Source organism: Carassius auratus, unplaced genomic scaffold (assembly GCF_003368295.1).
Source record: "Carassius auratus strain Wakin unplaced genomic scaffold, ASM336829v1 scaf_tig00003838, whole genome shotgun sequence".
NCBI classification, from domain to species: Eukaryota; Metazoa; Chordata; class Actinopteri; order Cypriniformes; family Cyprinidae; genus Carassius; species Carassius auratus.
The window spans coordinates 1-25363 of NW_020523557.1; the positions used below are offsets into that span (position 1 = coordinate 1).

The 25363-nt window shown below is 39.0% G+C and overlaps 3 protein-coding genes and 1 pseudogene across 5 annotated transcripts; 2 read left to right on the plus strand and 2 right to left on the minus strand.

Annotated features, from left to right (window-relative positions):
* Positions 1-137: 137 nt before the first annotated feature.
* On the plus strand, positions 138-2933 carry LOC113070393 (perforin-1-like; annotated as a pseudogene).
* Positions 2934-3221: 288 nt separating this feature from the next.
* On the plus strand, positions 3222-10429 carry LOC113070394 (perforin-1-like). Its single transcript, XM_026243680.1, has 5 exons — positions 3222-3308; positions 4926-5479; positions 5595-5733; positions 5848-6065; positions 9066-10429. The coding sequence occupies exons 2-5, from the start codon at positions 4968-4970 to the stop codon at positions 9934-9936; spliced, it is 1740 nt and encodes a 579-aa protein (XP_026099465.1). The 5' UTR covers positions 3222-3308; positions 4926-4967; the 3' UTR covers positions 9937-10429.
* Positions 10430-10853: 424 nt separating this feature from the next.
* LOC113070392 (acanthoscurrin-1-like) lies at positions 10854-16510 on the minus strand. Of its 3 annotated transcripts, none has more exons than XM_026243678.1 (11): positions 15950-16510; positions 15799-15849; positions 14962-15018; positions 14349-14429; positions 13978-14124; positions 13717-13749; positions 13590-13646; positions 13434-13508; positions 11439-11489; positions 11285-11335; positions 10854-11187 (listed from the first exon to the last, which is right to left on the minus strand). In XM_026243678.1, the coding sequence occupies exons 1-11, from the start codon at positions 16065-16067 to the stop codon at positions 11183-11185; spliced, it is 726 nt and encodes a 241-aa protein (XP_026099463.1). In that variant the 5' UTR covers positions 16068-16510; the 3' UTR covers positions 10854-11182. The 3 variants fall into 3 exon arrangements, with proteins under 3 accessions (XP_026099463.1, XP_026099462.1, XP_026099464.1); XM_026243677.1 differs by having other exon boundaries at positions 14962-15021; XM_026243679.1 differs by lacking the exon at positions 13717-13749 and having other exon boundaries at positions 14962-15021.
* LOC113070396 (glycine-rich cell wall structural protein 2-like) lies at positions 16500-24659 on the minus strand. The gene is made up of 15 exons (XM_026243683.1): positions 24500-24659; positions 22640-22684; positions 22477-22503; positions 22311-22370; positions 22100-22117; positions 21176-21250; positions 20933-21073; positions 20822-20854; positions 20485-20520; positions 19656-19712; positions 18088-18138; positions 17796-17843; positions 17197-17247; positions 16804-16854; positions 16500-16585 (listed from the first exon to the last, which is right to left on the minus strand). Exons 1-15 carry the CDS (start codon positions 24564-24566, stop codon positions 16500-16502), a joined length of 846 nt encoding a protein of 281 aa, XP_026099468.1. The 5' UTR covers positions 24567-24659.
* Between the last annotated feature and the right edge of the window lie 704 nt (positions 24660-25363).

The following is a 25363-nucleotide window of genomic DNA, read 5'->3' on the forward strand; positions in this document are numbered from 1 at the left end:
TTATGTATATCATGGCAGGATAACACCCAAACTCGCAATGATTCCTCTAGTTATCCTGTGGTCTGGGATTCTTTCTGTACTTTCCTCTTCCAGCCAGCCCGTCATGTTTTCTGGGGTAAAGAAGCAGAGTTGCCAAGATGCAGGATTTCGTGCCAGGATCTGACTTGGCTGGAGAGGGTTTCGACATAACTAAGATGCAGCACTTGGGGACTTTTGTCATCGACATGAGTAAGTGGGAGCTCACGAACAACACGTGTAACCTGTGCAAAAACCCATTCATGCAGAAAAAAAAAGCAGAAGCTCCCAGTGTCTGTGATTTTACTGGAGGGCCACCCAAAAATGCAAAGGGTCATTATCCAGCTCCGTTTATGAGTCCAGCGAGTCCCTGGTCAGTTCCAGCACCTCCTCCATAGAGAACAACTGAAAGCCGGCCTGGGAATAGGCAAAATGGTTAATAAGGCATCGCTGATGATGGCTGGAACGAACTCCAAAACTCGCCGAGTATTTCAATGGCAAAGACCCAAAAAGGACACGTTCAGCTTCATCAAGCAGATCTACATCCTGCGAATACTACAGGTGAGACTTAAAAATATGAGTTAATTGCTGTGATGCATATGATTGTATAAGGGTTTTAATGTGCATCACTATTAACTGTTGTCTTCAGATATAGCATTAGCAGCCGCGGCTTCTCTTCATCACGAGCTAAGCAATTGAATTCACAAGTCTTCCAGAGACGTATGACAACCAAACCAAAGAAAGCTACTTGTCACTTGTCGAAAAGTTTGGCACACATTACATTGTCCAGGTAAGCCAAAATATAGAAATATCAATGTGTGCTATTTCTCTCAGTCTGTCGCAAATGTGTCACTGTTGCTTGTAATCTGTCAGGTGAAACTCGGTGGAGCAGTTCAGTCTGTGACCAGTGTCAGGAACTGCATTGCTACTCTACAGGACCTCAGTATGATGAGGTCAAAACATGTCTGGACGTCGAGGTATCTGCAAGTGTGAGGAGGATCAGCGCTGACACTGCTGCCCGTCACTGTAAACAGAGCAAAGACAAAAAAGCTGAGCAAACACAGTTTTGCTAACAATTTTTTCTGACAGGTTTGTTTTCTTGACTTGGCAGAATGTGATTTAACTGGATTATCAGCTAAATTATTAGTTAAAAATGGCTAAACAATATAGTCTGATATAAATATTAGTGTGTGTGTGTGTGTGTGTGTGTTTATATATATGTATATTACAATTTATATATATACAATTTTTATCATTTTTTATTTGATATTTTTAAATGTATATTTTAATTTAGAATATCTATAATATAATACATACATTCTTATTTATGGTTTATTTTTGTATTTTGTATTATGTCATGTAATTAAAAATTATACTTATAATAATAAGAAGAATATTTTTTTTGAAATTTGAAACTTAATCACTGAAAATAAAATGGGATTCACAGTTTAATATTTTCCTTGAAAGGTAGTACATTAATTATATAATATAATATATAATATAATATAATATATATAATATAATATAATATAATATAATATAATAATATAATATAATATAATATAATGATAATAGACAAAAATACAACAAGTGTATGTTATTCATCATCATCATCATTATTATTACTGGGGGAAGGGTTCAAGCTTTCTTTTTCTTTTCTTTTCTTTTTTTCCACAAGGTTAACTGAAATCACGGGTGGCCACGCTCAAGACACAGCGCTTCTCTTCTCAGACAAAAATGATCCTGGTGCTTTCAATCAGTGGCTCGCCACAGTGCCAGAAAAACCAGACGTGATTTCCTTTAAACTGAAGCCCCTCCATATGTTGCTGCCAGTCAAGAATCCAAAATATAAGCAGTTACGCCGAGCCATTCGTGACTACATACTGCAGAGGGCCCTTATGAAGAACTGCTCTACTCCTTGCAAGGCCGGTATCCCAACTAACCCCAAAAGAGCCCTGTAAGTGCAGCTGTCATAACATCGCTGGAGTAAAAGCAAACTGCTGCCCTGCACAGCGTGGACTGGCTCAGATTAGTGTAACCGTGATGAAGGCGACGGGTCTATGGGGAGATTACTTCTCACAGACCGATGGGTATGTCAAGGTCCTGAGAAATCAGAAGGTCTTTCTAGGGGAAACACCAGTAATTTGGAACCAAAACTCACCAACCTGGAACTGGAAGTTTGGTCTTGACAGTTTCGTTCTCTCTCAGTTTGGGGGGCTGAGACTAGAAGTGTGGGATAGGGACAACAAGTGGGACGATGACCTCCTGGGGGCGTGCAACATACAACTAAAAGCCGGAGTCAAAAGCAACTTCTGTCGACTTAACCATGGTTTGCTGTACTACAAAACGTCTGTAACCTGTGCTCCTAGTTTAGCTGGCTCCTCATGCACAGAGTACGCGAGCTCTCCGATGGCCTCCCATCTAGAGAAGGTGTACGTGTCACGACACGCCCATCCCATCCCCAAAGATGAGCTGCTGAAAATGGGAGTGCTTTTGGATGAGCGCCGCTTGCGGTTTAGTCAAACCAGTGATCCTAAAACCAAAACCCAGACTTTGTGAAAGCTTATTACCAAAGCACAATAAAATAAGTATTTGTGTTTTGCATCTCAGCATTAACGTGACAGATAACTATTCTTTTAACATCTTATTACTGATGCTTAATGAGCTTTTTATTTTTATTTTCTTAATGCTATTCAGATCTTTGATACGACCTGCAGGTGTTTGCTATATTTCCTCAGTATGCGTTATGCTTCGCACTTTCTTGCATGCAAATTTTTGTGGTTAATAAAACAATCATGAAACAAGTTGAAGTGATTTTTCTAAGTCATTCTTGTCATTTTTAGTTGTTAGGATGGCGAACTGTCAAAAGTGTGTAGGAGGTTTAACACCATGAGAGGAACTATGTGACTAACAGCAGCACTGAGGCACATTTAGTCAAACATTAAGTTTTGATTTGACACGTGTAGTCCTACGGTCTGGCTCTACATCTGCATGTTTTAACAATGCACAGGTCAACGTGTAAATGAAGGCTCACATGTTCCCTTGACTCGTCATCTAGACCACATTTCAACTTAGAACATACTCAGCGCTGAAGTGGCTATTTGAGACCACATTCAATTCCTCTGAACTGAAACGCATACCCTCACTCAGCCCACAACGGATGGATGAGTGTATCTTTTATTGGTAGCAAATAACGGTAAAGCCCACCCACAAGCTAGCGTTTGTTTCCTACATATAGCCCCCTCTCACACTTCAGTCATCAATGCCTGCTGGAAAATACAGAGTAGTTCAAGGTAAGATGAGAGTTTTACATCACCTTTTAACGAAAATAGTGATATGTTTCGTGCTGCTTAAGTTTGCCTGTGATGTAATTCAAAAGAAATAAGCAACTACAATTGCAAAAAAGCTTTTTCTATCATGTTCTCCACACAAGGCACACATCCTGTTACGGCAGTCCTGTTTATATTTCAGAATTAGTTACATTTTGGAGACTAGAATTTAAAATTAGGGCAACATTTTCTTTTTAAATATGTGTGAAAAAATGTGTGTTTTATGGTCGGTCACAATTGTTACCGGTGGGATAATGCGTGTACTGAATTAAAATATTTCATAAAAATCATTACCTATCTCAGTCCAACTATTTTAAACAGTTTGATCACATTCTGGGGTTACTATAATGCATAAAATATAGGAATATTGAAACGGTTTTTTCAAAATTGTTACTTTGTTTGTAACACATCATCAATGTTTATTTTATTTTGTGCTACCAGTATTACAACATCAACATAGTAACTTATTTGTAGCATTTGAACTTTAATTCAGTGCAATATTTTATCATTGCAACATTTTAGTGCAGTTTTCACTTACAATAGCCAACCTAAGTTCACTGTCATCCCACTATTGCGACCATCAAGATTGTTTACGACCACACTCAACAAAACTGAATATATGTGAATTCATATATGAATACTTGACACCTTAAAGATAATGTGCACCAAAAATCTGTCATATCTTTATGATAACATAATTTACTAGCCTATTGTTTCGGAGCCTTGATACAGTCATCATCTTCTCAAGGTGCAAACAGGAATTAAACTGCTTTGGTCAGCTGACAGTTTGCACTAACCACGTGAAACGGCACATATTTGATTCTATATTTGCAGGAAGTGCACTAAAACATCAGTCAATAAGGTTTTTAGAGGTTTATAAATAAAAAACCTTTTTTACCGTCACTAAGGTGTCAGATTAGGAGTATTGACGGAGTTACAGTTCATTTTAATGACGTGTTTGTAAATGAACATCAGCGCAGACAGCACACCTTGTTTGTTATCTTTATTTTATAAGTCCACAAAGGTTTGTTGTTATTATGTCTGTATCCAAAAAATTAGACCCTTTACAGATTCGATTGATGTATTGCTCTTATCTGTACGATTAAAACTGAAAGTGTAATTTACGGGGTTATCTGGAGAAAATGACTCATAAGGCATATCAGCGTTAATCGACTCCAGAGGGTTAAATTGGTTTTAAATGTTTGTCTGTTTTTTTTTCAGAAGTCAGTTACAATTGTATTTGGTAATTACCAAAATAAACCATTATGTCAATATTATTATTATTATTTAATTTTTATCATTATGAAGGCTTTCGAGCTTTCACATAATAGTAATAATAATTTAATTAAAAAGTAACTGAAATTAGTTTTTTTAATTATTCCTCATGATCCCTATAGCAAGATCCACTAAATTGTCATAATCCTAATTACAATAAAATATAATAACCTTTTTCCATCATGTTCATGTGCAACAGAGCATTTCCAAATTTCCAACATTCCCAAGTTTGCATAAAAATAAAAAAATAGATAAATAAAATATAAACACTGGCACATAACATAACGTTTCTGTTTTTTTTCATAGGAAAGAAGAGCATCCAAACACATCTTAAGCAATTTTACAGGAATGTGGGCCGGACTTGTTTTTTACCTCTTTCTGCCCATCGTGCAGTCATGCACTAAAGGTAAACCGAATGAATGTGCAGAAGCAACCTTCGCCCCCGGGTCCAACCTGGCCGGAGAAGGATACGATGTGACCAAGATGCAGCGCAAGGGAGCCTTTGTCATCAACACCGAGGTCTGGAGGCGAAAGGATAAATCGTGCACTCTTTGCAGGAACCCCTACATGGAAGGAGCAAATCAAAAGCTTCCCACATCTGTGGTAGACTGGAGATCCAGCAAAAAGTGCAGCATTCAAGTATCAAGTTCCCTATACCAGTCCAGTGAGGAACTGGTCAGCTCCAGCATGTCCTCCATTGAGAACAACTGGGCGACTAGTTTGGGTATAAATGTTAAGGAAAATTCAGGCTCATTAATTTTGGCAGGAACTAACTCGAAGCTTGCAGAGTACTCAATGGAGAAGACCAAAAGAGACAAGTACAGTTTTGCCAGTCAAAGTATCTCTTGTTCATTTTACAGGTGCGAAATACCAGCTCCCATTGCCTCACGCCTTTCTTGAATACTTCATAATAAAAGAAACAAAAGAGTCATAACCTTCTCCTATCTCTTCTAACATTTCCATGTCTACCTACAGCTACAGGGTCTCCAACAAGCCTGTCCTCCATCCCGAGTTCAAGCGCTCTGTGAAGGAGCTTCCCAAGACATACAATCTTGATTTCAAAAATCGTTTTTACAAGTTCATCAACACCTATGGAACCCATTACATCACTAAGGTAATTCTAGTTTACAATTTACTCCACATGTATGGATTACAAAGGCCCAAAATGCTTCAACGACACAATACACTGCGAGTCAAACCATTAATCGGGAGTTTTGTGTTTTGCCAGGTGACTCTTGGAGGAAGCGTCCACTCTGTGACCAGCATCAGACAGTGTGAGACCGCTCTGCAGGGCTTAAGTGCAGATGAAGTGAAGACATGTTTGGACGTGGAGGCAAGTGCCAGCATCCGTGGCAAAGTAGATATGAAAGCAGAAAGTAAGCACTGTAATGAAGACAAGGACAAAACAGAGAGCAAAAGCAGCTTCTCCAGCCGCTTTAATGACAGGTGGGTTTAAATCATGACGTGTATTGTAATTTCCAGTAGTCATAAATTTTCTGTTCTGGACATCCCCTATTTTTTACATTTAGATGAGCTCTGCCATCATCTAATGCTCACTTAAAGTAAATTAATAAATAGCTCTAAATAATTAACTGTAATCTTTAGCAGACCTACGATTTGATATCCCTTCTCAAATACTGTAAATGATAATATTGTGATGCCTAAATTCATTTAGCATGAATCATTTTAATTTGTCTATTTATTTTTAATATTTTGTATATTATTCATTTAGACATACAGTATAGATTTTTTTTTTTATCTCAGTCATTTATCTGCTATCAGCCATATTGTCAGCAGACATTTACTCCAGAAGCAAATTAAAAATTAAAAATGTTTTCTTAAAACAAGAACAAATATCAATGGGGTAAGAAAAGGAAAACATTTCTCCGTACCCCATTGGCAGTCATGTTAAAAAAAAAAAAAAACATTATTCAATTAAAATGTTTGTACTGTTTTGGTGTTTTATCTGTTTTGATGTTTGTAATAATATAAACTCCATAATCATCGGGAAGAAGGAGGCGGGAACCGGCAGACAATGAAACTGAAACTTTAATAATTCAAAATAAACACAAAACAGCACATCAGCCCCTCACGGATGACTGTTGCGCACAAATAAAACCCAAACAACTAAAAGCCCAGGCCTGGTCCTCTCACATCCTTCACTGTCGTCGCTCCAGTTCTATATCCTTCCATCTCCTCCGTGGGACTCGAGACCGGTGAGTCGAGCAGGTGTCGCTCATCTCCAATCACTCCCTCAGCCTCGCCCCACTCGTCACATACCCCCATCGCCCCTCGCAGGCCGGGGGTACTCCCGAGACTGCGCTCTACCCCCCCCCCCCACTCCCTCCTTCCGGGGGGGACCACCCAAGGGAACCTGCGGGAACCTGGGGGTAGGACAGACGAGGCGAGAGAAAAGGAGATGGAAGGAGGAGCGACAGAGACAAGAGAGGGGAGAGAGTAGAAAAAAAAAATTTCCGATTCCGAGACGCACTGCTGCTTGGCCCTCCACCAGCTCTGTGATCTCCTCCGCGGTGCCTGGCGGTGACACTGGACGGCCCTCAGCGGACGTCGCGACACTCCTCCGCTGCCCGGTGGACAGCGAGGGCTCCTCCGGTTTTGGGCTGCCGGCAGGAGTCCCCCGTTCCCTGCTACTCCACATTCAGGCGGACGGCAACAGGCTCTGGCCCCCTGGCGAACGGTGCCGACTCCTCCGCTCCCCCACGGACGGCAGCCGCCCCTCCATATCACGGGCAGCCGGCAGCGAGCTCACCCATCCCCGGCAACTCACTCCAGCCCACCGCCTCGAGCGTCCATAGCGGCACACTCCTCGCCTGCTCGATGGCACCGCGGATTCACCACAGCGGAGAGGGATCTTCAGCAGAGCGTCCCTCCCTCTCCCGGGTTTCGGCACCACTGTAATAATATAAACTCCATAATCATCGGGAAGAAGGAGGCGGGAACCGGCAGACAATGAAACTGAAACTTTAATAATTCAAAATAAACACAAAACAGCACATCAGCCCCTCACGGATGACTGTTGCGCACAAATAAAACCCAAACACAACTAAAAGCCCAGGCCTGGTCCTCTCACATCCTTCACTGTCGTCGCTCCAGTTCTATATCCTTCCATCTCCTCCGTGGGACTCGAGACCGGTGAGTCGAGCAGGTGTCGCTCATCTCCAATCACTCCCTCAGCCCCGCCCCACTCGTCACATACCCCCATCGCCCCTCGCAGGCCGGGGGTACTCCCGAGACTGCGCTCTACCCCCCCCCCCCACTCCCTCCTTCCGGGGGGGACCACCCAAGGGAACCTGCGGGAACCTGGGGGTAGGACAGACGAGGCGAGAGAAAAGGAGATGGAAGGAGGAGCGACAGAGACAAGAGAGGGGAGAGAGTAGAAAAAAAAAATTTCCGATTCCGAGACGCACTGCTGCTTGGCCCTCCACCAGCTCTGTGATCTCCTCCGCGGTGCCTGGCGGTGACACTGGACGGCCCTCAGCGGACGTCGCGACACTCCTCCGCTGCCCGGTGGACAGCGAGGGCTCCTCCGGTTTTGGGCTGCCGGCAGGAGTCCCCCGTTCCCTGCTACTCCACATTCAGGCGGACGGCAACAGGCTCTGGCCCCCTGGCGAACGGTGCCGACTCCTCCGCTCCCCCACGGACGGCAGCCGCCCCTCCATATCACGGGCAGCCGGCAGCGAGCTCACCCATCCCCGGCAACTCACTCCAGCCCACCGCCTCGAGCGTCCATAGCGGCACACTCCTCGCCTGCTCGATGGCACCGCGGATTCACCACAGCGGAGAGGGATCTTCAGCAGCGCGTCCCTCCCTCTCCCGGGTTTCGGCACCACTGTAATAATATAAACTCCATAATCATCGGGAAGGAGGAGGCGGGAACCGGCAGACAATGAAACTGAAACTTTAATAATTCAAAATAAACACAAAACAGAACATCAGCCCCTCACGGATGACTGATGCGTACAAATAAAACCCAAACACAACTAAAAGCCCAGGCCTGGTCCTCTCTCGTCCTTCACTGTCGTCGCTCCGGTTTTATATCCTTCCATCTCCTCCGTGGGACTCGAGACCGGTGAGTCGAGCAGGTGTCGCTCATCTCCAATCACTCAACTGGCCTCACTCCTCGTTCCCACGGCCCTCAGCCCCGCCCCATCGTCACAATGTTGTTGTTTTCTTTTTAAGGAATTATTTTCATTCTTAGACAGCACTTTGGTCAGTGCTCTGTTGTTTAAATGGTGCTTTATGAATAAATAAACTGATCTGACTAAAAGTAAATGTATCTTCATGTTATAATATTTCGATATTTGTACTGGAAAACACAACAAAAACACTGAGAATGAAATTGACTTTATAAAAATAATTTCATGTTCACTTCAAAAAGGCTTTTAATATCAATGTATCCCTAATCAACTGGTTTTTAATTCAAAGGCTGACCGAGGTGACCGGAGGTCACACTTCAGACCCTGAGCTGCTTTTCTCTGGAGGAAAAGACCCATCAGCTTACAAAGAATGGCTCGACTCCCTGCCACAAAACCCAGATGTTATTACCTACTCTCTGGAGTCCCTGCATGAGCTGATCTCCAACAAAGATCCAGTGCGCAAACACTTGCGCCAAGCCATCCATGACTACGTCCTGGAAAAGTCCCTCTGGAGGAACTGCACCGACTCTTGCAAAGACGGCGTCAAAGCCAACCCAAGCAACCCGTGTGCCTGCACTTGTCGCAACAATCCCGGGATCACACCAGACTGCTGCCCATCCAAGCGTGGGCTTTCTCGGGTAAAGGTCACAGTCGTGAGGGCCCAAGGCCTGTGGGGTGACACGACCACAGCGACCGATGGGTATGTTAAATTGTTCGACAAAAATAACATTCCGATTGGACGCACTGATATGATCACGAATAACAACTCACCCTACTGGGGGAGGACCTTTGATTTGGGTGATGTTGTCCTGGCAGATAATGAAAAGATAAAACTGGAGGTGTGGGATGAAGATAGTAAATGGGACGACGATTGGCTGGGAAACTGTGAAGTACCCATAAAAGCAGGTCTGAATGAAAACTTCTGTACTTTAAATCACGGTCTGCTGTTCTACAAAACAGAAGTGACTTGCGCTCCAAGTTTGTCTGGCCCCCACTGTGCAAAGTATGTCGGTTCCCCCATGAACTTTCAACTGGAGAAGGTATACACATCCCGAAATGCACGACCTGTGCCGGCAGAAATACTGATGAGCAAGGGAGTACTTCTGGACAGACTTTATGTATTTCAAAAGACAAATTACAGTGCTAAAACTATTCTGTAGTCAGTTTTGGCTTCGGATCTGATTGTGCGACTATGCAAAATATAACTTGAACCTTGCTTGTATTAATCACTATTAAAAAGTCATATTTAATATAATTCTTATTTTCATATTTCTCAACTTCAGAGACAATGCGCAATACATACAGATATATTTATTATCTGCTGTTTTTATTGGAGGATTTCTATGCTTGCACTGGCAATGTTTCAAAAACACATCACATATGCATTGTACTGTGTTATGCTCTTTCAGTCTACACTTTGTATTGCTGAAAATGATTTGTGTTTATTGCAAGTAGCATAATGTCACTATGACAGTTTTTATTGTGTGCAAAAGTAATCTATAACTAAAAATGTAATGTTTCATGTCATGAAAGACTATAAATTGTCTGGTTGGAGTTGTAATCCCTTTTCTTTTTCTGACCGACTGGATAGTTAAAAAATGGCATAATAAACGGGGTCCAAAACAACACTAGACACCACTTTGAGACATTTTGAGGTCTTTTTCAGGTTTGAAATGACACGAGGTAAATGAGTAAATGATGACAGAATCTTTATCTTTGGGTTAACTATCCCTTTAACAATGGCTTTGACTTGTTTCCTCTTAAATGTCACCTCATGAGTCTGACACAGGATGCTTGTCGTGTGGTTTTCCTGTAGATGGATGAGAACAGAGCAGTATGTTTACCCCATGTGAGAGCTCAAAAGATTTTGACTGTTATGTCATTTTCTTAGTGTTCACTTTAAAACATTGTGTAATCTCATAACATAACATGACCTCAACACAGAATTCAAAACCACTTTTGTAGCTCGTTCTGGTGCATAATAGCTACCACTGTGCCCTTAAGCAGGACTGGGCAGTCTGTTGAAATCCTCGTTGATCATAGTTGTCAAGCAAACACTCAGGAGTCAGATTAGGAGGTGGAATATTTAGTGTTTCATAAGAATTAAAATAACAGTCAATGAAGTGCTTAGCATGTTTTAGTTAGATACAGAGACACACAAGGGACATAAAACACTCCACTGGACAAGACAAACGAACAGACTGGGGACACATCAAGCAACATAACAATGAACATCAAAACCACACGTACACACAAAACACACATGCCCGGCGCAAAAGGGCACCAACACCAACACCAAAACAATATGGCAGACAAAACATGTCACAAAACTGCACAACGGTGAGGAACACTAGGCATAAAAGGGCTAAGAAAACACTGACGAGTTTAACAGCATGGCCTTGGAAATCAGCCTAGACGGAAAAGGAAGATGAGAAGTGATGGATGAGAAAGGTAAAAGACACAATACGCAATACATTAAGAATACAGATCTTCTAATATATCATCTACCTTTGTAGCCATTCCCATAAATGCCACTAAGCTTGCTTCCATCCTTCTGTCCTGTTAAAAAAAAAATAATAATAATAATATAGTGAAACTAACCACACGTTAGACCTTAACCAATGTCATTAGGTTAGACAGCTCATATGATTGATTTACTCACCAGCATAGGGCCCTTGACCCCCAGTACTCAGTGCAGCTGCATATCCAGTGCCTGTGATCAGTCACCACAATGGTTATTAGTCAACAGCATGTATGTATTTAGTCATGTTAGTGGAGAAATGGTGAAGATGAGAACAGCAGACTGGTGGTCATTTGGCATGCATCAGTTATCAGTCAATATTAAAAATGATTTAATGATTTAAATGCATACACTACTGTTCAAAAGTTTGGGGTCATGGTTTTGGGTCTCTTAAGCTCACCCAGACTGAAAAATACAGCAACAAAACTACAATATTGTGAAATAATATTGCAGTTTAAAACAGCTGTTTTAAAACACTATTTATTCCTGTGATGGCGAAGCCGAATTTTCAGTTACAGTCGTCAGTGACACGTGATTCTTCAGAAATCATTCTAATATGAAGATTTGATGCTCAACTTGCTTTCTTATTACTATGTTGAAAACAGTTTTGCTTATTAATATTATTGTGGAAACTGTGATGCCTTTTTCTTTCAGGACACTTTGATAAACGGGAAGTTTAAAGGACCATTATTTATTTGAAAGAGAAATAGAATAGAAATCTTGGTATCACTTTCTATGAAGCCCGTATTCATAATTATAATTCACATTATGAGGGTATTCTTAAGGCATTATAATGAATGCATAATGCATTATAAAAACCTTATAATATGTTGTATCATCTCATGAATATTAATAGGAACAGTTTTAATATATTATAATATTTACTTATTTGTGGTGAAAGCTTTTAAGAGTATGATGATTTATAACACAATGAACAAGTTGCATCCACTTTTACAAAGGATTATTCTTCTCATAGTTATAATGTATTATAAGTCTCATATCTTGCCATTATTCTGATGCTACTTTACTTAAAGTGGTCAGAGACCACTTATAAGTAATAATAATAACAATAATAATAATAATAATAAAATGTTCTCTCAAACAGCCATAAGATCAGATACCAGATCAGATGAATGTGTAATATGACACATTTGCTTTGAACTATTTGTATTGTAATATCAGTTTGATTATTTTGATGGTACCCTTAAGACAAGAGTTGATACGTAACTCTGCATCTACATATCACCCAGCAGTCATTAGAGTATTAGTATGCCTGCTACTGTAAATATATGCTAACACTTTATTTAGATACAGATAAACTGACTGTCTGTGACTTTGCAAGTACATTAGCATATTCTTGAGCATACTAATACATAATACTCTAGTGAGAGTTATTTGGCATGTAGTTGCAAAGTCACTTATAGTCGATTGATTAAGAGGACAATCAAGATAAAATGTAACCATATAAAACATAGTATTTTTTCAGTTCATTAACATCAGCCCAACAGGAAACCACGCACAAGTGTTAGTAAGAAACAGATCTGAAATAAACAATGTCAGGATATGACACAGTCCATTACAATGTAAATGAAGTAGATTTAATTTGATGTTCATTGAGTGTTATAAATAATTATACTCTTAAACTTATAACCACAAATACGTAAGTATTATGACGTATTATAGTTGTTGTTTTGATTATTCATGAGTTGGTATAACATATTAGAAGGTTTTTTTATAATGCATTATGCATTCATTATAATGCCTTAAAAATACCATTATGATGTTTTAAATTTAAATAAAATTTACATTTATGCATTTAGCAGACGCTTTTATCCAAAGCGACTTACAGTGCATTCAGGCTATCAGTTTTTACCTATCATGTGTTCCCGGGGAATCGAACCCCCAACCTTGCGCTTGATAACACAATGCACTGCCACTTGAGCTACAGGAACACATAAAAAGGGGCTTCATAGAAAGTGTTACCGAAATCTTTTATAACATTATAAATGTCCTTACAATCACTTTTGATCCATTTAATGTATCCTTGTTGAATAAAAGTATTTACTTTCTTTCAAGGAAAGAAAATAGATATGTATTAGATGTATATGAAAAAAAGAAAACTGCTTATATTCTCACCATATTTGGCGGCTGTCTTTGTAGCATCAGCACCCAGGCTGACTTGCTCAGCACCAAAAGGATAACCAGCATCAGCTGCAGGTAAACACATTTACACCTGTGTCACAATCAGACAGTCTATGATGTTCGGTTTTTCTCTTTTTGTTATCAACTTACCTTCAAGCCCAGCTGCAATGACTGGTGCGTTGTAAGGAATCTGGCCTACAGCTCCGCCTGCAGCAGTAACATTTTGTAATCAATAAAAGGACTTGAAATATATTGCCCAAAAACTTCACAATATTACCTGCTAATGGCTCCATTGCTCCACCTGTACCACCTGATAGGAGACACACCATCTTTACTGTCTTTCTTGTAACAGTTATCGGATCTCTGTTAGCATGTTTGGTTTATGAATACTCTTTACTCTCTTGTTTATAATCATCATTCGTTTTCTGAACAGGGGACATTTGTGTTCAAGTCAAATCCTCAAGCAAAGCATCAGGATAGCCGGTAAACTGAGATTTGCATGTTGCATTTGAATGACAAAAATGTGCAATGCACGTACCCAAAGAAGTGTCTGCCCCAAGCGTTGGTATTCCTCTGTATGTAGCTCCACCATAACTACCAGCTTTGCTTTGAGGGTCAAGTCCAGCTGAGACCACAGGCTGGCCACCGTAAGGCAAGGATCCAGCTCCAAGAACTCCGCCAGCCCCTTTAGACAAATTAAACCAGAGGTTTTACAGGAACAAGCAACCACCGAGTTTTGCCACATTTGTCAATGGCAGGTGAAGTAGGAAATGCTGTAATCTGTCAGTAAGATTTTTTTTTTAAAGAAATTAATGCATAAAATTGATCAAAACAACCCAAACCCTGTTTGAACGGTTGTGTATTCAGTGTGTTTCTATTTAACTGTCATCTTCAGATGACTTTTCTTACCATATTTTCTAGACTTGGCATCAGCACCAAGGCCGGGGTTCACTACCAGTCCTGGACCTCCAAGGCCTCCAGCGCCAAGACCTGCGCGAGCAGACATTGACCTCTGTGATTTCATGCAGATGATGCTGCTTCTAGTTAATGTATGCAAAACACTCGGTTTACCATCTCCATTAGTGGCATCCTAGGAGCATATTACGGTCTTGCTCAGATTAGCTTAGTATTAGTATAAAAGTAATTGCACTGGCAACAGCTGATTGCTCAGTGGTCAAGCTATTGCAGTTCAGACACTTCAACCAGATTAGGCTGGAGGAGGCTATTTTCTACAATCTTGATTAAAATAATCTTGTGTATAATCACAGGACAGAGTGTATTACACACTGGATGAAGTGCTGACATTATTGCAGGTGTTTTGAATCTCTTTAGTGTGAATGCAATGCTGTTGATTACACCCATAACCTTACCAGCTATACTGTTCAGACCAACATTATCACCTAACACTGATGGGTAGGCCGGTCCTGTAACATAATTATAATTGTCTCTCAATTATAATTATGCTTATATGTTAGTGTGACATTGGGACATGCTCCATCGTACCTATCCAGTCCAGACTCACCTGCTCCATAACCGTCTGCTGTGCCATAAACCTCACTGCCGTATCCGTTGCTGTAGCCTGCTGAGAAAACATTATTAAACTCAACACTGCACAGGGTGTAAAAGTAACACAGGAAACACCATTGTGTTTCACAGTCAAAGTCAACAACTGTGTAACCAAGGTGATTCGGAAAAAAAAAGAGCATAACATAGAGTGTGAAATTTTGGGTGTTTCTTGCACAGACTGGCACGCCAATGTTTGTGCAAGAACTCAGATGCAGAGGTCTTAGAGGAGCACTTCGCTCTTGGCTTTGTGCTGAAGCAGCAGGCTGCTGATCTGACCACACTCGTGCTTAATGCATCATGCAATGCATAACAACAACGTTATGATATTATGAAAGGTTTTACTAGGGTACTAACAGAGACAAGAATAGAAAAATCATTAGAAGAAACAAAGGACAATATTTAAACATCTATATAGAGGAGAAAAGGCCTAAAGTAGTTGTCATAGTTTTCACTCCAGTAACTATTTTTCAGGACAGATCTATATCAACAGCCATAGAAAAGTGGACAGAATAAAAAAAATAATAAATCACAAAAACGAAACTGTATGATTATTTGTAAATAATCAGATGTTTATTTAAAAGTCTGGGGTCTCTAAACATATTTTAGTGTTTGTGAAAGTTTTGAATTTTTTTTTTTATAAATCTTTTGCACAAAAAAGTGTACAAACTGCTGTAGAAAACACACCTTTATGTAATTAGACTTTAAACTCAAAACTTCACAGTTGCTGATATGCAGCCCTTGTGACAACTAGCCCCGTCTCCTCTATATAATGAACAAAAGAGATATTATTTACCAATCTGCTTTCCTGCACGAACTCCCTGTGGGTATCCACCTGCCCCTAGACCTGTATCAGCAAAAAACAACAAAAAAACTGGTAGCTTTAGCAAGATATGATTATTATAGTGCTTGTTAGAGAGAAACAAAAGTTCACAATTTCTAGATACCTGCTCCATAACCGTCAGTTAAACCATCTCCAAGATAACCAGCAGCACCAAGGCCGTATCCTGCCAACAAAATATCAGCTATGAAAATTTGGCCACTAGTAACAAAGATCATGGCCATCACAGAATAATGTGATCGTTCAGGGGCCTGTGGGTCAGAGTTATCATGCAAGGCGAATTCACAGTGTGTGTGTCTGGTCCATATGTGTGGCCTGTGGGAGAGATATTAGCATGCATAGGGCACACATCAGCACAAAGATAAAGGCTCAGGTGAAGCATATAAAAAGAAAAGAGAACAGCCCCAAGAAATAGATGAGGCATTAGTCCAGCACGCACACACAAACACACAGAAACCTTTCTGAACAGCTGTGGTACAGAAAAGCACTTATTCATAGACCTGCAGCTGCAATGAGTTCATGATGAGGGGTGCATTTTCCAGTCTACAATCATTAACACACTAACATGTCGAATGCCATATATACAATTCATTGGATGACGGCTGGAATACTGAGTTGATTTTAGACTGGAGAAAACAGCACCTCGTGACATGCATTCAGCCATAAACCGGTGATATTTTAATAGGAAGACGTTTACCCATATTGGATGGTTCAGTGCCCTGTCCGTTAGGCAAAACTGGTCCTGTATTGTATTACAACAGTGGTTTATCTCAACACAGAGAATCCAACATCAGCTATATGCTTATTCTTTAAAAACAATCTTTTTGCATGCATTTCCTTCCACTCACTCTCCCTTTACTTCCAACGAATATAAACATATTCATCACAGAAACTTTTCACTGATTACTCGCAGATAGGAACAGATCATTTGTTTTGCTACAAAGGCGATAAAAACTTTACCATTGTTAATAATTCCTCGTCCATTATTCATATCTGCTGCTGGACCATAGCCTACAGATCATAACAGTAGTTATCTACAGCAGTTTTGATTAATAGACATCTATACTACATTACAAAAGTCCGGGGATGATAAAGGTATTATAAGCTAAAATCACATGTGATGGTTTCAACACAAATATATGAACTGTTTTCCACATTGATAATAATAATAAATGTTGATGATGTGACACTGAAGACTGGAGTAACAATCCTTCACAAGAATAAATGACATCATAAAATATATTAAAATATCAAACAGTTGTGAAAGAGTGTGAAAGAGAATTTTTTTTTTTTTTTTTTATTTTTTTTTTACAGTTCTGATTAGCTTTAATTCAGCTGTTGGAGTGTGTTTACCCTTAATTTGAGCTCTCATTCCATTGGTCACTCCTGGTCCTGAGGGGAAACCTATTGAGCGCAGCTACAGTTACTATATTAGTCCCATTACTTAAAACCCACAATTTTGACTTGCCTATGCCATAAGAGGACACTGTACACAGCTGTATACTAACTATCTGCTTGATAAGTCTGACATCTCATGTCACTGTTTCCAATGTCCAAACACTCAAGCAGATGCCAAACGCAAACGACAAATAGTGGTAATATACACTCATGGTGTGCTGTAATACTACCGAAAAATATATAAAATGATCCTAACTTATATCTCAGATGGCCACTGTTTATAAATCCTTAAATATTAGTGTCCAAGGTACTGTAGTGTATGAGTTTTTTTAAGTTTATCTTAAATGTGTCTTATGAAAAAACAGTGTTGATAAACAGCTGTCGAGATTCTCAACTGAAACGAGCAGAGACTTGGACACAGAAACAGTTTTTCTCATGTCACGGCTTAACAAGCGGATAAACACTCGACTATAAACTACAGCTATGTCAATCATATTATACAACAATGAATCTTTCAAATATGAAGTCCCACATACATCTGGGATGAGTTTTACCATTGGCTATATCACCCTGTCCATTAGGGACCCCTCCGCGACTGTAACCTAAACACCATAACACCAGTTAACATTCACCAAGACACCATCAGCATAGCAGCTGCTACTGTTACAAGAGCATAAGACAAAAAATCAACACATTTCAGGATAGGCATGTATTGTATAGTGAGATAAAAGGAAGCAATATGCCACTCATCATGCAGTGTAAATGGTTCAAATATTGTAACTAAAAATCCAGATTAATAAAGCTTTAAAAAGCATGAAAGCCAGACGTGGAGGTGCTGAGGTTTACCATCGCCCCTCTCTCTCTGTGACACGGGCTGGCCAGCTCTAGGCCCAACACCTGTGAATACAGACACATCAGCTAGAGCCAAAGACTTCAAGGGTGAGAAAGATATTTGTGAATGACACTTATTAGGGTGTTAACTTGACTTATTAGGGTGTTAACTTGAACTTGACCCTGGTGGAGTACTGAGTCAGCATGCATTCTTCTCAAACATATGCAAAGGTGCACAGGATAGTGACTCATGGTGTGAGAGATAAGGTTCACAGCAAATATCTAATGCACAACAAGCTACCTCTATTGTGTCACAGCAAAATGACAGAATTGCACAATAGATGCTCACAGAAGCAGGCACACAACATCTGAAGCAGGTGCAAAACCAACACATGACCAAGAAAAGTGGCTACTCAATGGAACTGCACAATCCTGCTTCCTACATTATCTGGGGAAAAAGCTACAAAGCTGTAACTGGGACAGTACCCTTTCAAAAAGTACTAGATGGTCCTAATCTGAACACAGTTTTATTCAGTGGGTGGAACAGTCAGGACTTAAGGACCTATACTGCTTTTGTTTATGAGCAACTAATGCATGAATGAAAAATATGATTTAGACTGATTCAAACATCTACATGTTCCTCAACTTTTCCTCTAATCTTTTTGAACGAGAAAAAAAAAATTTGCCCCCTGCTGGCTGGACAACTGAATTGAACCTCAGACCTGAAACTGATAATAAAGATTATAGACTAGTTTGGGGTCTTTTTGTGCTCTAAAACTTCCTAAACCTTTCTAAACCTTCAGCAAAGAAGCCCAAACTGACTCAAACATCAACAAAAATCCAACAAGCTCAAATAGCCTATATTACGCTTAACAAGCAAAATGGGCTGACAGAACAAATCGATGTCAAATTTTATAATATAATATTATATATATATATATATATATATATATATATATATATATATATATATATATATTTATATATTATATTACATATAATACTAATGCATAGATTAATACACCTATACACATACATACAAATTTTTTAAGTAAAAAAAAAAAATATTCCTTAATATTTTTGACTTTTTAAATACACATAAAACATTCCTAAATCATTATATACATTTACTTGAGAAGCAAAGCACTGTTTTTAACAAATGTATCAATATTAAGTGACTTTATGGTTTAAACAACAATAAAAACTGCCAATAAGAAAAAGAAACTTAATTTAAAGCAAAAAAAATTGTCTTACCCTATTTGCAGAAATATATATTTTTTATTTTTTAAAGCATTGTCATCACATTTTTACATATATTTTTATTTATTTATTTATTCAGAAAACTTTACTGATTTTATGGTAATTTGTTTCTCAGGTAAATATATGTTGATTTAAGAATGTCTAGATATTTATTTATTAAAAATATTTTTTATTTGTTGTGTTTTTTTTTTGTATGTCCCCTTTCTACAGTTACAAAAGGAAAAAAACATGAATGAATATCTATGAATTTTGATGACGTGTGAATGGGAATTAGCCTATCCCTAAAGGAAATGCAAGAAAGAGTCAGAGATTGGAGGCTTTACCCAGTTTTGATGGTTTTGAGCCTTGCCCTGTGGGTGTGCCAGCTGGTACACCATATCCTGAAGACCACAAAATTATTAATGTCAGTTTCACAGCTTTGATACACCAAATCTAGACAAGCCTTTCGTTTTATGACATGTTTTGTAAGAGCATTCATATTACAACACCGATTTAAGATAGGCTCTAACACTTTGACCAGCAGACACAACTGCTGCTGTTCCATATCACAAAAATCTGCACAAGCTGTTACTCAAACAATAATGCACATTAGATTACTGCAAATGATTACTGCATTTAAACTAACAAAGATATGACACTTGCATAAATCATCCAGTATTTCCAACACGAAAGCACCTATATGATGTCCAAACAGACAACCATCCACATCCACCAACATGAAACTGATAGCACAAGACATCTGCATATTCTCTGAAAACTCACTGGCTCATCCACAATAATAAACCGTGTGACTAGTGTCACTGTCACACTGAAGTGGCTTTTGAACGTTTATCTATGCACGTACATCATAAAACAAGGATAAAAGTCTAGAAATGATTCTGCAAACAATTAACTGTAGGCAAGGTGCATGCCCTCCTGCAGCGCCTATCAAATTTTTAATTTACCACTTAAACACCCAAAATTGCAGAAATCTGAAATAAAGAAAATATTATGGAGGAAAAGGGGTCTAACTGTTTCCTGGAATAAAGTGGATAAAATTAGTCAGTTGAGGCTTCTGTAGCGACCAGATTAAACAACAAAACCTGTTCAGACCCCTGAGTTTAGTTAAACACACACATTTTCCTAATACTTTGACAAGGAGAGGTTACATACCGCGTCCAGCGGCAGGGTATCCTCCTGCCCCATAACCTGGCAACAAAACAAGAGAGATGTTAAGGTTACAGAAAGAAGAAGTAAATGCCTGTTTAGTGGAAGCCTCTCATGGTAGACACATACACTCCCACTCCCACACATCTTCATCAGAAACATGACACCTAATCATGGCAAACGGACAGCACATATCACCACGTGTGGAAGATTTTAATCACAGCACAAGGTCACATTCTGATTGGTTAGATCGGATCCAATCTGTTACACAACCTTCAGGTCGGAAAGAGATGGCATTAAACTGGAATGTGTCATTTAATGTTAATTGATTGGGGTCACTCACCTAGCTGTGCTCCATAGCCGTTACTGGTGTAACCTAGAAAATGTCCAAATCAAACAGTGAGTAAGTGTTGCAAGAGTCCTTCTGAACCGAAAGCAAATGAGCAGCTCTCACCTCTTCCTCCGAGGTTCCCTGCTGGATAACCTAAAGCTGCTCCCAGCCCATTGCCTAGGCCATACCCTGTGCCGAGTCCCAGCCCAGCAGACCCCAGGCCAGTCCCCAGGCCAGTCCCCAGGCCAGTCCCAAGGTTTGCAGCTAAGACCAAAATAGCAGGATTGTGTTGATGAATGCAAGCATTATAAATTCATCAGACGTAGAAACTGATATCTGCCCATTATAGTTTTAGGAAGGACGTACCTCCTCCATAACCTCCGAGTGTTCCATATCCTTGTTTCAGGCCTCCTCTGATCGCAGTGGGTCTGTATGCCATCCCTAAAAGACACCATGCTCATTACACATACTACACACACACTGAGTCCACATGCACATACTGTAATAACACGGACTATTGCACACATTTACACACTGTTTGAGTGCATTCTGCAATAGTTTGCAGCCAGTATACTATAGGGTAACACTTTAGAATAGGTTACACCTATTATTTGCTTATTAGCATGCATATTACTAGATTATTAGCCATGCATTAGGGCTAATTAAGAACATATTAAGGGCTTATTCTACATTCCTAATCTTACCCAATACCTAAACCTAACAACTACCTCACTATCTATTAATAAGCAGCAAATTAAGAATTTATTGAGAGAAATGTCATAGTTAATAGTTAACAAGTGTTACCTATTCTAAAGTGTTACCAAATATACTTTTATTCAGCAAATACACAGTACAATTAACAAAAGTGACTAAAAAGATACTTATAATGTAACAAAAGATTTATATTCCTTACCATTTTTATTTTTATTTCTATTAATCAAAAAAAGGTATCACTGATTCCATAAAAATCTTGAACAGCAAAAGTGTTTTCAATACTTGATCATCAAATCAGCATATTAGAATGATTTCTGAAGGATCATGTGACACTGCAGACTGGAATAATGATGCTGAAAATACAGCTTTGCATCACAGGAATAAATGACATTTTAAACTATTCTGCAGGAGAGAAAAGTTATTTTGAATTGTTATAATATTTCACAATAATAACTGTTTTTTTTGATCACTCAAATAAAGTATTTATTAGCATTTGAGACCTCCTTCACAAACATCGTACAGATTGCAAACTTTTGAACGGCACTGTACACAAAATAAAAAGCTGAATAAATTTACCTCCAAGATAACGGCCAGCTGTTTGTGAGAGAAAAAAAATAATAATAATAATGATTGGTATAACAGAATCCAAAAGATTAACACTCATAGAATTGTGATCAAAAATACATGGTCTTTTTTCAAAGTCAGTTCTGTCACTTTGGCATGTGTTAAATCAAAGGTCAATTGTAAATCTTTATTTATTGTTTGTACATATTTTCATCTAAATCACCTGTTTTTCCTGGCTTGCCTGCCCCATATCCACGGGCTCCGAGGATACCAGCCACTGGACCTGACAGTACAGAAATCACAGAAGGATAAGATAACCTTTGCACTCTCATAAGCAAAGTGTTCATTGGATTCAGCAGCATCCGTCAGGTTCAGGCAGACAGACTTACCTCCAGACTTTACACCGACACCAGGACCTACAGAGAAAAGACAGAAGGCCGGATTGATAAAGAAACTCATCATGTGAGGTAATGTTTATGTTGTCCTCTAACCCTCTGTAATATCTCACAGAAACACTATATATATATACAGAAATGAAAAAGCGCAAAATACCTCGACTCGCCAGTCTTCCCAGAGCTCCAGTCTGTGGCCTAACTCCTTTAAAACAAGGAAATAAAAAACTGTGTAAAATCTTTTAGCCTAAAAGAAAGAATAACATATTTTGAATACCACATTCAAAAATAAAAATACCATAATTTTGGAGATTTACCATGGAAATACAATGTTTTCTGACAAACCTTCTATGCAAGTACTTATTATGGTCAGCATAATATTAACTGATAACATTACTATACCAACGCCTAAGTTTTTAAGAGCAGGGCTCTTGAAGGTCGTAAAAAACCCTCCAGCAGAGGGTGCTCAAATAGATTTAGGAACTTCTCAGTTAGTGAGATTAGCTCCAGTTTTGAATTCTTAGAAACCAACCTATAAAACTTCCAGTGTTGGGATACTGTGTCAGTTGACGTAGTAAGAGATTAATATGTGAATTTCATTGAACTAACCACTGTGTGTGCGTATTTGGGACAGGCCTCCACTGATGCCCAGAAAGTGTAAGGACAAAATGGTCTGTGTATCGGACGGATAAACTCAGGACTGACAGAAGGACGACAAATTTTGACCACCGCTGTCACCTTCAGGCACCGGGTTTTGATCTTCAGACATGAAATACGACTGTTTAAGTTGCGGTCAGTGTATATCCAGGCAAACTCAGACACATCGAGCCATGTCTCACTTTCTGAGCTTTTTCTCTATTTATCACACTCCTCAGACATTTAACATGCAATCGTTATGTGCATTATATTATGTCGTTTCCTAGACACCTTTTATTCTGACGTACAAACATTCGTGGCTGTTGGCTGAACGTTTAATGACGCGATAATGCCTCAAGATGACTGAAGAAGACAGTGTGGCTAGTGGCCAGTGTGGCACTAGATAAAGAAAAGCACCACTCTTGATTACTTCACCTCAGTGTTGCGTTTACAGTGTTGCAATATTAAATGGGGAAAAGGATTAACAGTTATAAACCTAAATTTTTTATTTCTGTTTAATCTAATAGTGCATTGGAAGTATATGCAAACACATGGTTAAAAACATTAACAAACTTATAATTTTTCTGTTTTCTAATATAACCTTGTGTATTGACATGTAGCCTATAAATAAAAAGGTGTAAACGTCTAAGCAGATGTAAATATGTTATTCTGAAGTTCTATTTTATTGAAATCTCAATTCTCAAAGGAGCAAGAATTGAGAACTAATGCATTCTATTTATTTACCCAAAATATATTTCAACTGGATTTCCCAAACGTTTTGTCATCCGACCTAAAATATTTACTTCAAGTTCCCTGTGAGATTCTCTTATGCCATGACATGGAGGTAAAAAAAATAAAATCTTACATATTTTGTAATAAATGTTTAACTTTGCTTCTACTTTTAATTCATTCATTTTAATTACAGGTTAATTCATTATTAGCTATTTGATTTTTATTTGATTTTCATGCATACATTTAAATTTGATCAATAAACTGCTGGAATCTGTCCACATTATTAGAAATTCAAAGCGGCATTCAGATAGAGAAACTGCATGATTGGTCTCTCCACCTGCATATTGCTCTGCTTTAAAGTGTCAGTTTAAATAAAAAATGTAATTTTCTCAGCAGCCAAACATAAGTGCACAAAGGAGGGCTTGAACACATGGGTCAGCCTTGTATCTGAAATTAACCTCACAACCTTAGTGACAGAGGAAGAGATTCTTTTTTTTTTTTTTTTTTAATCATAATTTGCATTTTAGATTAAAATCATTTAGTTACAGTTACAATTATTTTGCCCCATGGGTGTCCCAATATTGTAACAAGCATTTCTATTCTCACCCTTAAATCTCTTAAACAAGTGCTTCAGAAGACAGGTCTAACTTACCTCCTTGTATGGTGCTCTGTACCAGCCACAGGACCAGTGAGGTCTGCAGGATCGCCCGAACCAGCATACTGGCAGACAGACAGACAGACAGACAGACTTGGTATTAGCAAATAGCTGAAAATGCACACAGGTGAATTGCGAGTCAAGCACCCCCAGCTGAAAGCAGCACCACTGGCCAGTTTACCCTCCAGGCCTTTATTTATTCTCTGGACGCCCATGTCTCTCCTCTGACCGGCCCTGCCCTCTGCTCTTCTATTGGGCACCCTCTAACAAAATCACCTGCCTTTTCTCTCATTCCACGTCCCATTCTACCACCTCCTTTTCTCTTGCTCTACCAAGCCTGAAGAATATATATATATACACACACACATGCATATTACAACACTGATTTAACATAGGCTCTAACAGTTTGACCAGCAGACACAACTGCTGAAATGCCATATCACAAAAATCTGAACAAGCTGTTACTCAAACAATAATGCTCATTAGATGCAAAAGCAAACACAAACGATTACTGCAATAAAACCTTGCAAATGCAGAAAAGACTCCTTCTAGTTGAAAAAGTTTATTTAGATTTTTCAAATTAGCTTCAAACTGAAAGGTTCTTTTGGGATCCAAAAATGATTTCTATTTAATCACTGCAAACACACTCCTTCAGAAACTTTATTTTTAAGAGTGTATTTTTTTCATTGCGTCCCGGTAACTCAAAGCCATCTCTCCTATATCAAAGTAAAAAATTCCTCAAAGAACTTCAGTATTATGGTAATATTGTTTATAGGGTGATTGTTTTGTATGTTATACACTTTATTTACACTAGATGCCAATAAAGAACCTTCATTTATAAAAGTGTAGTGACATTTTTAT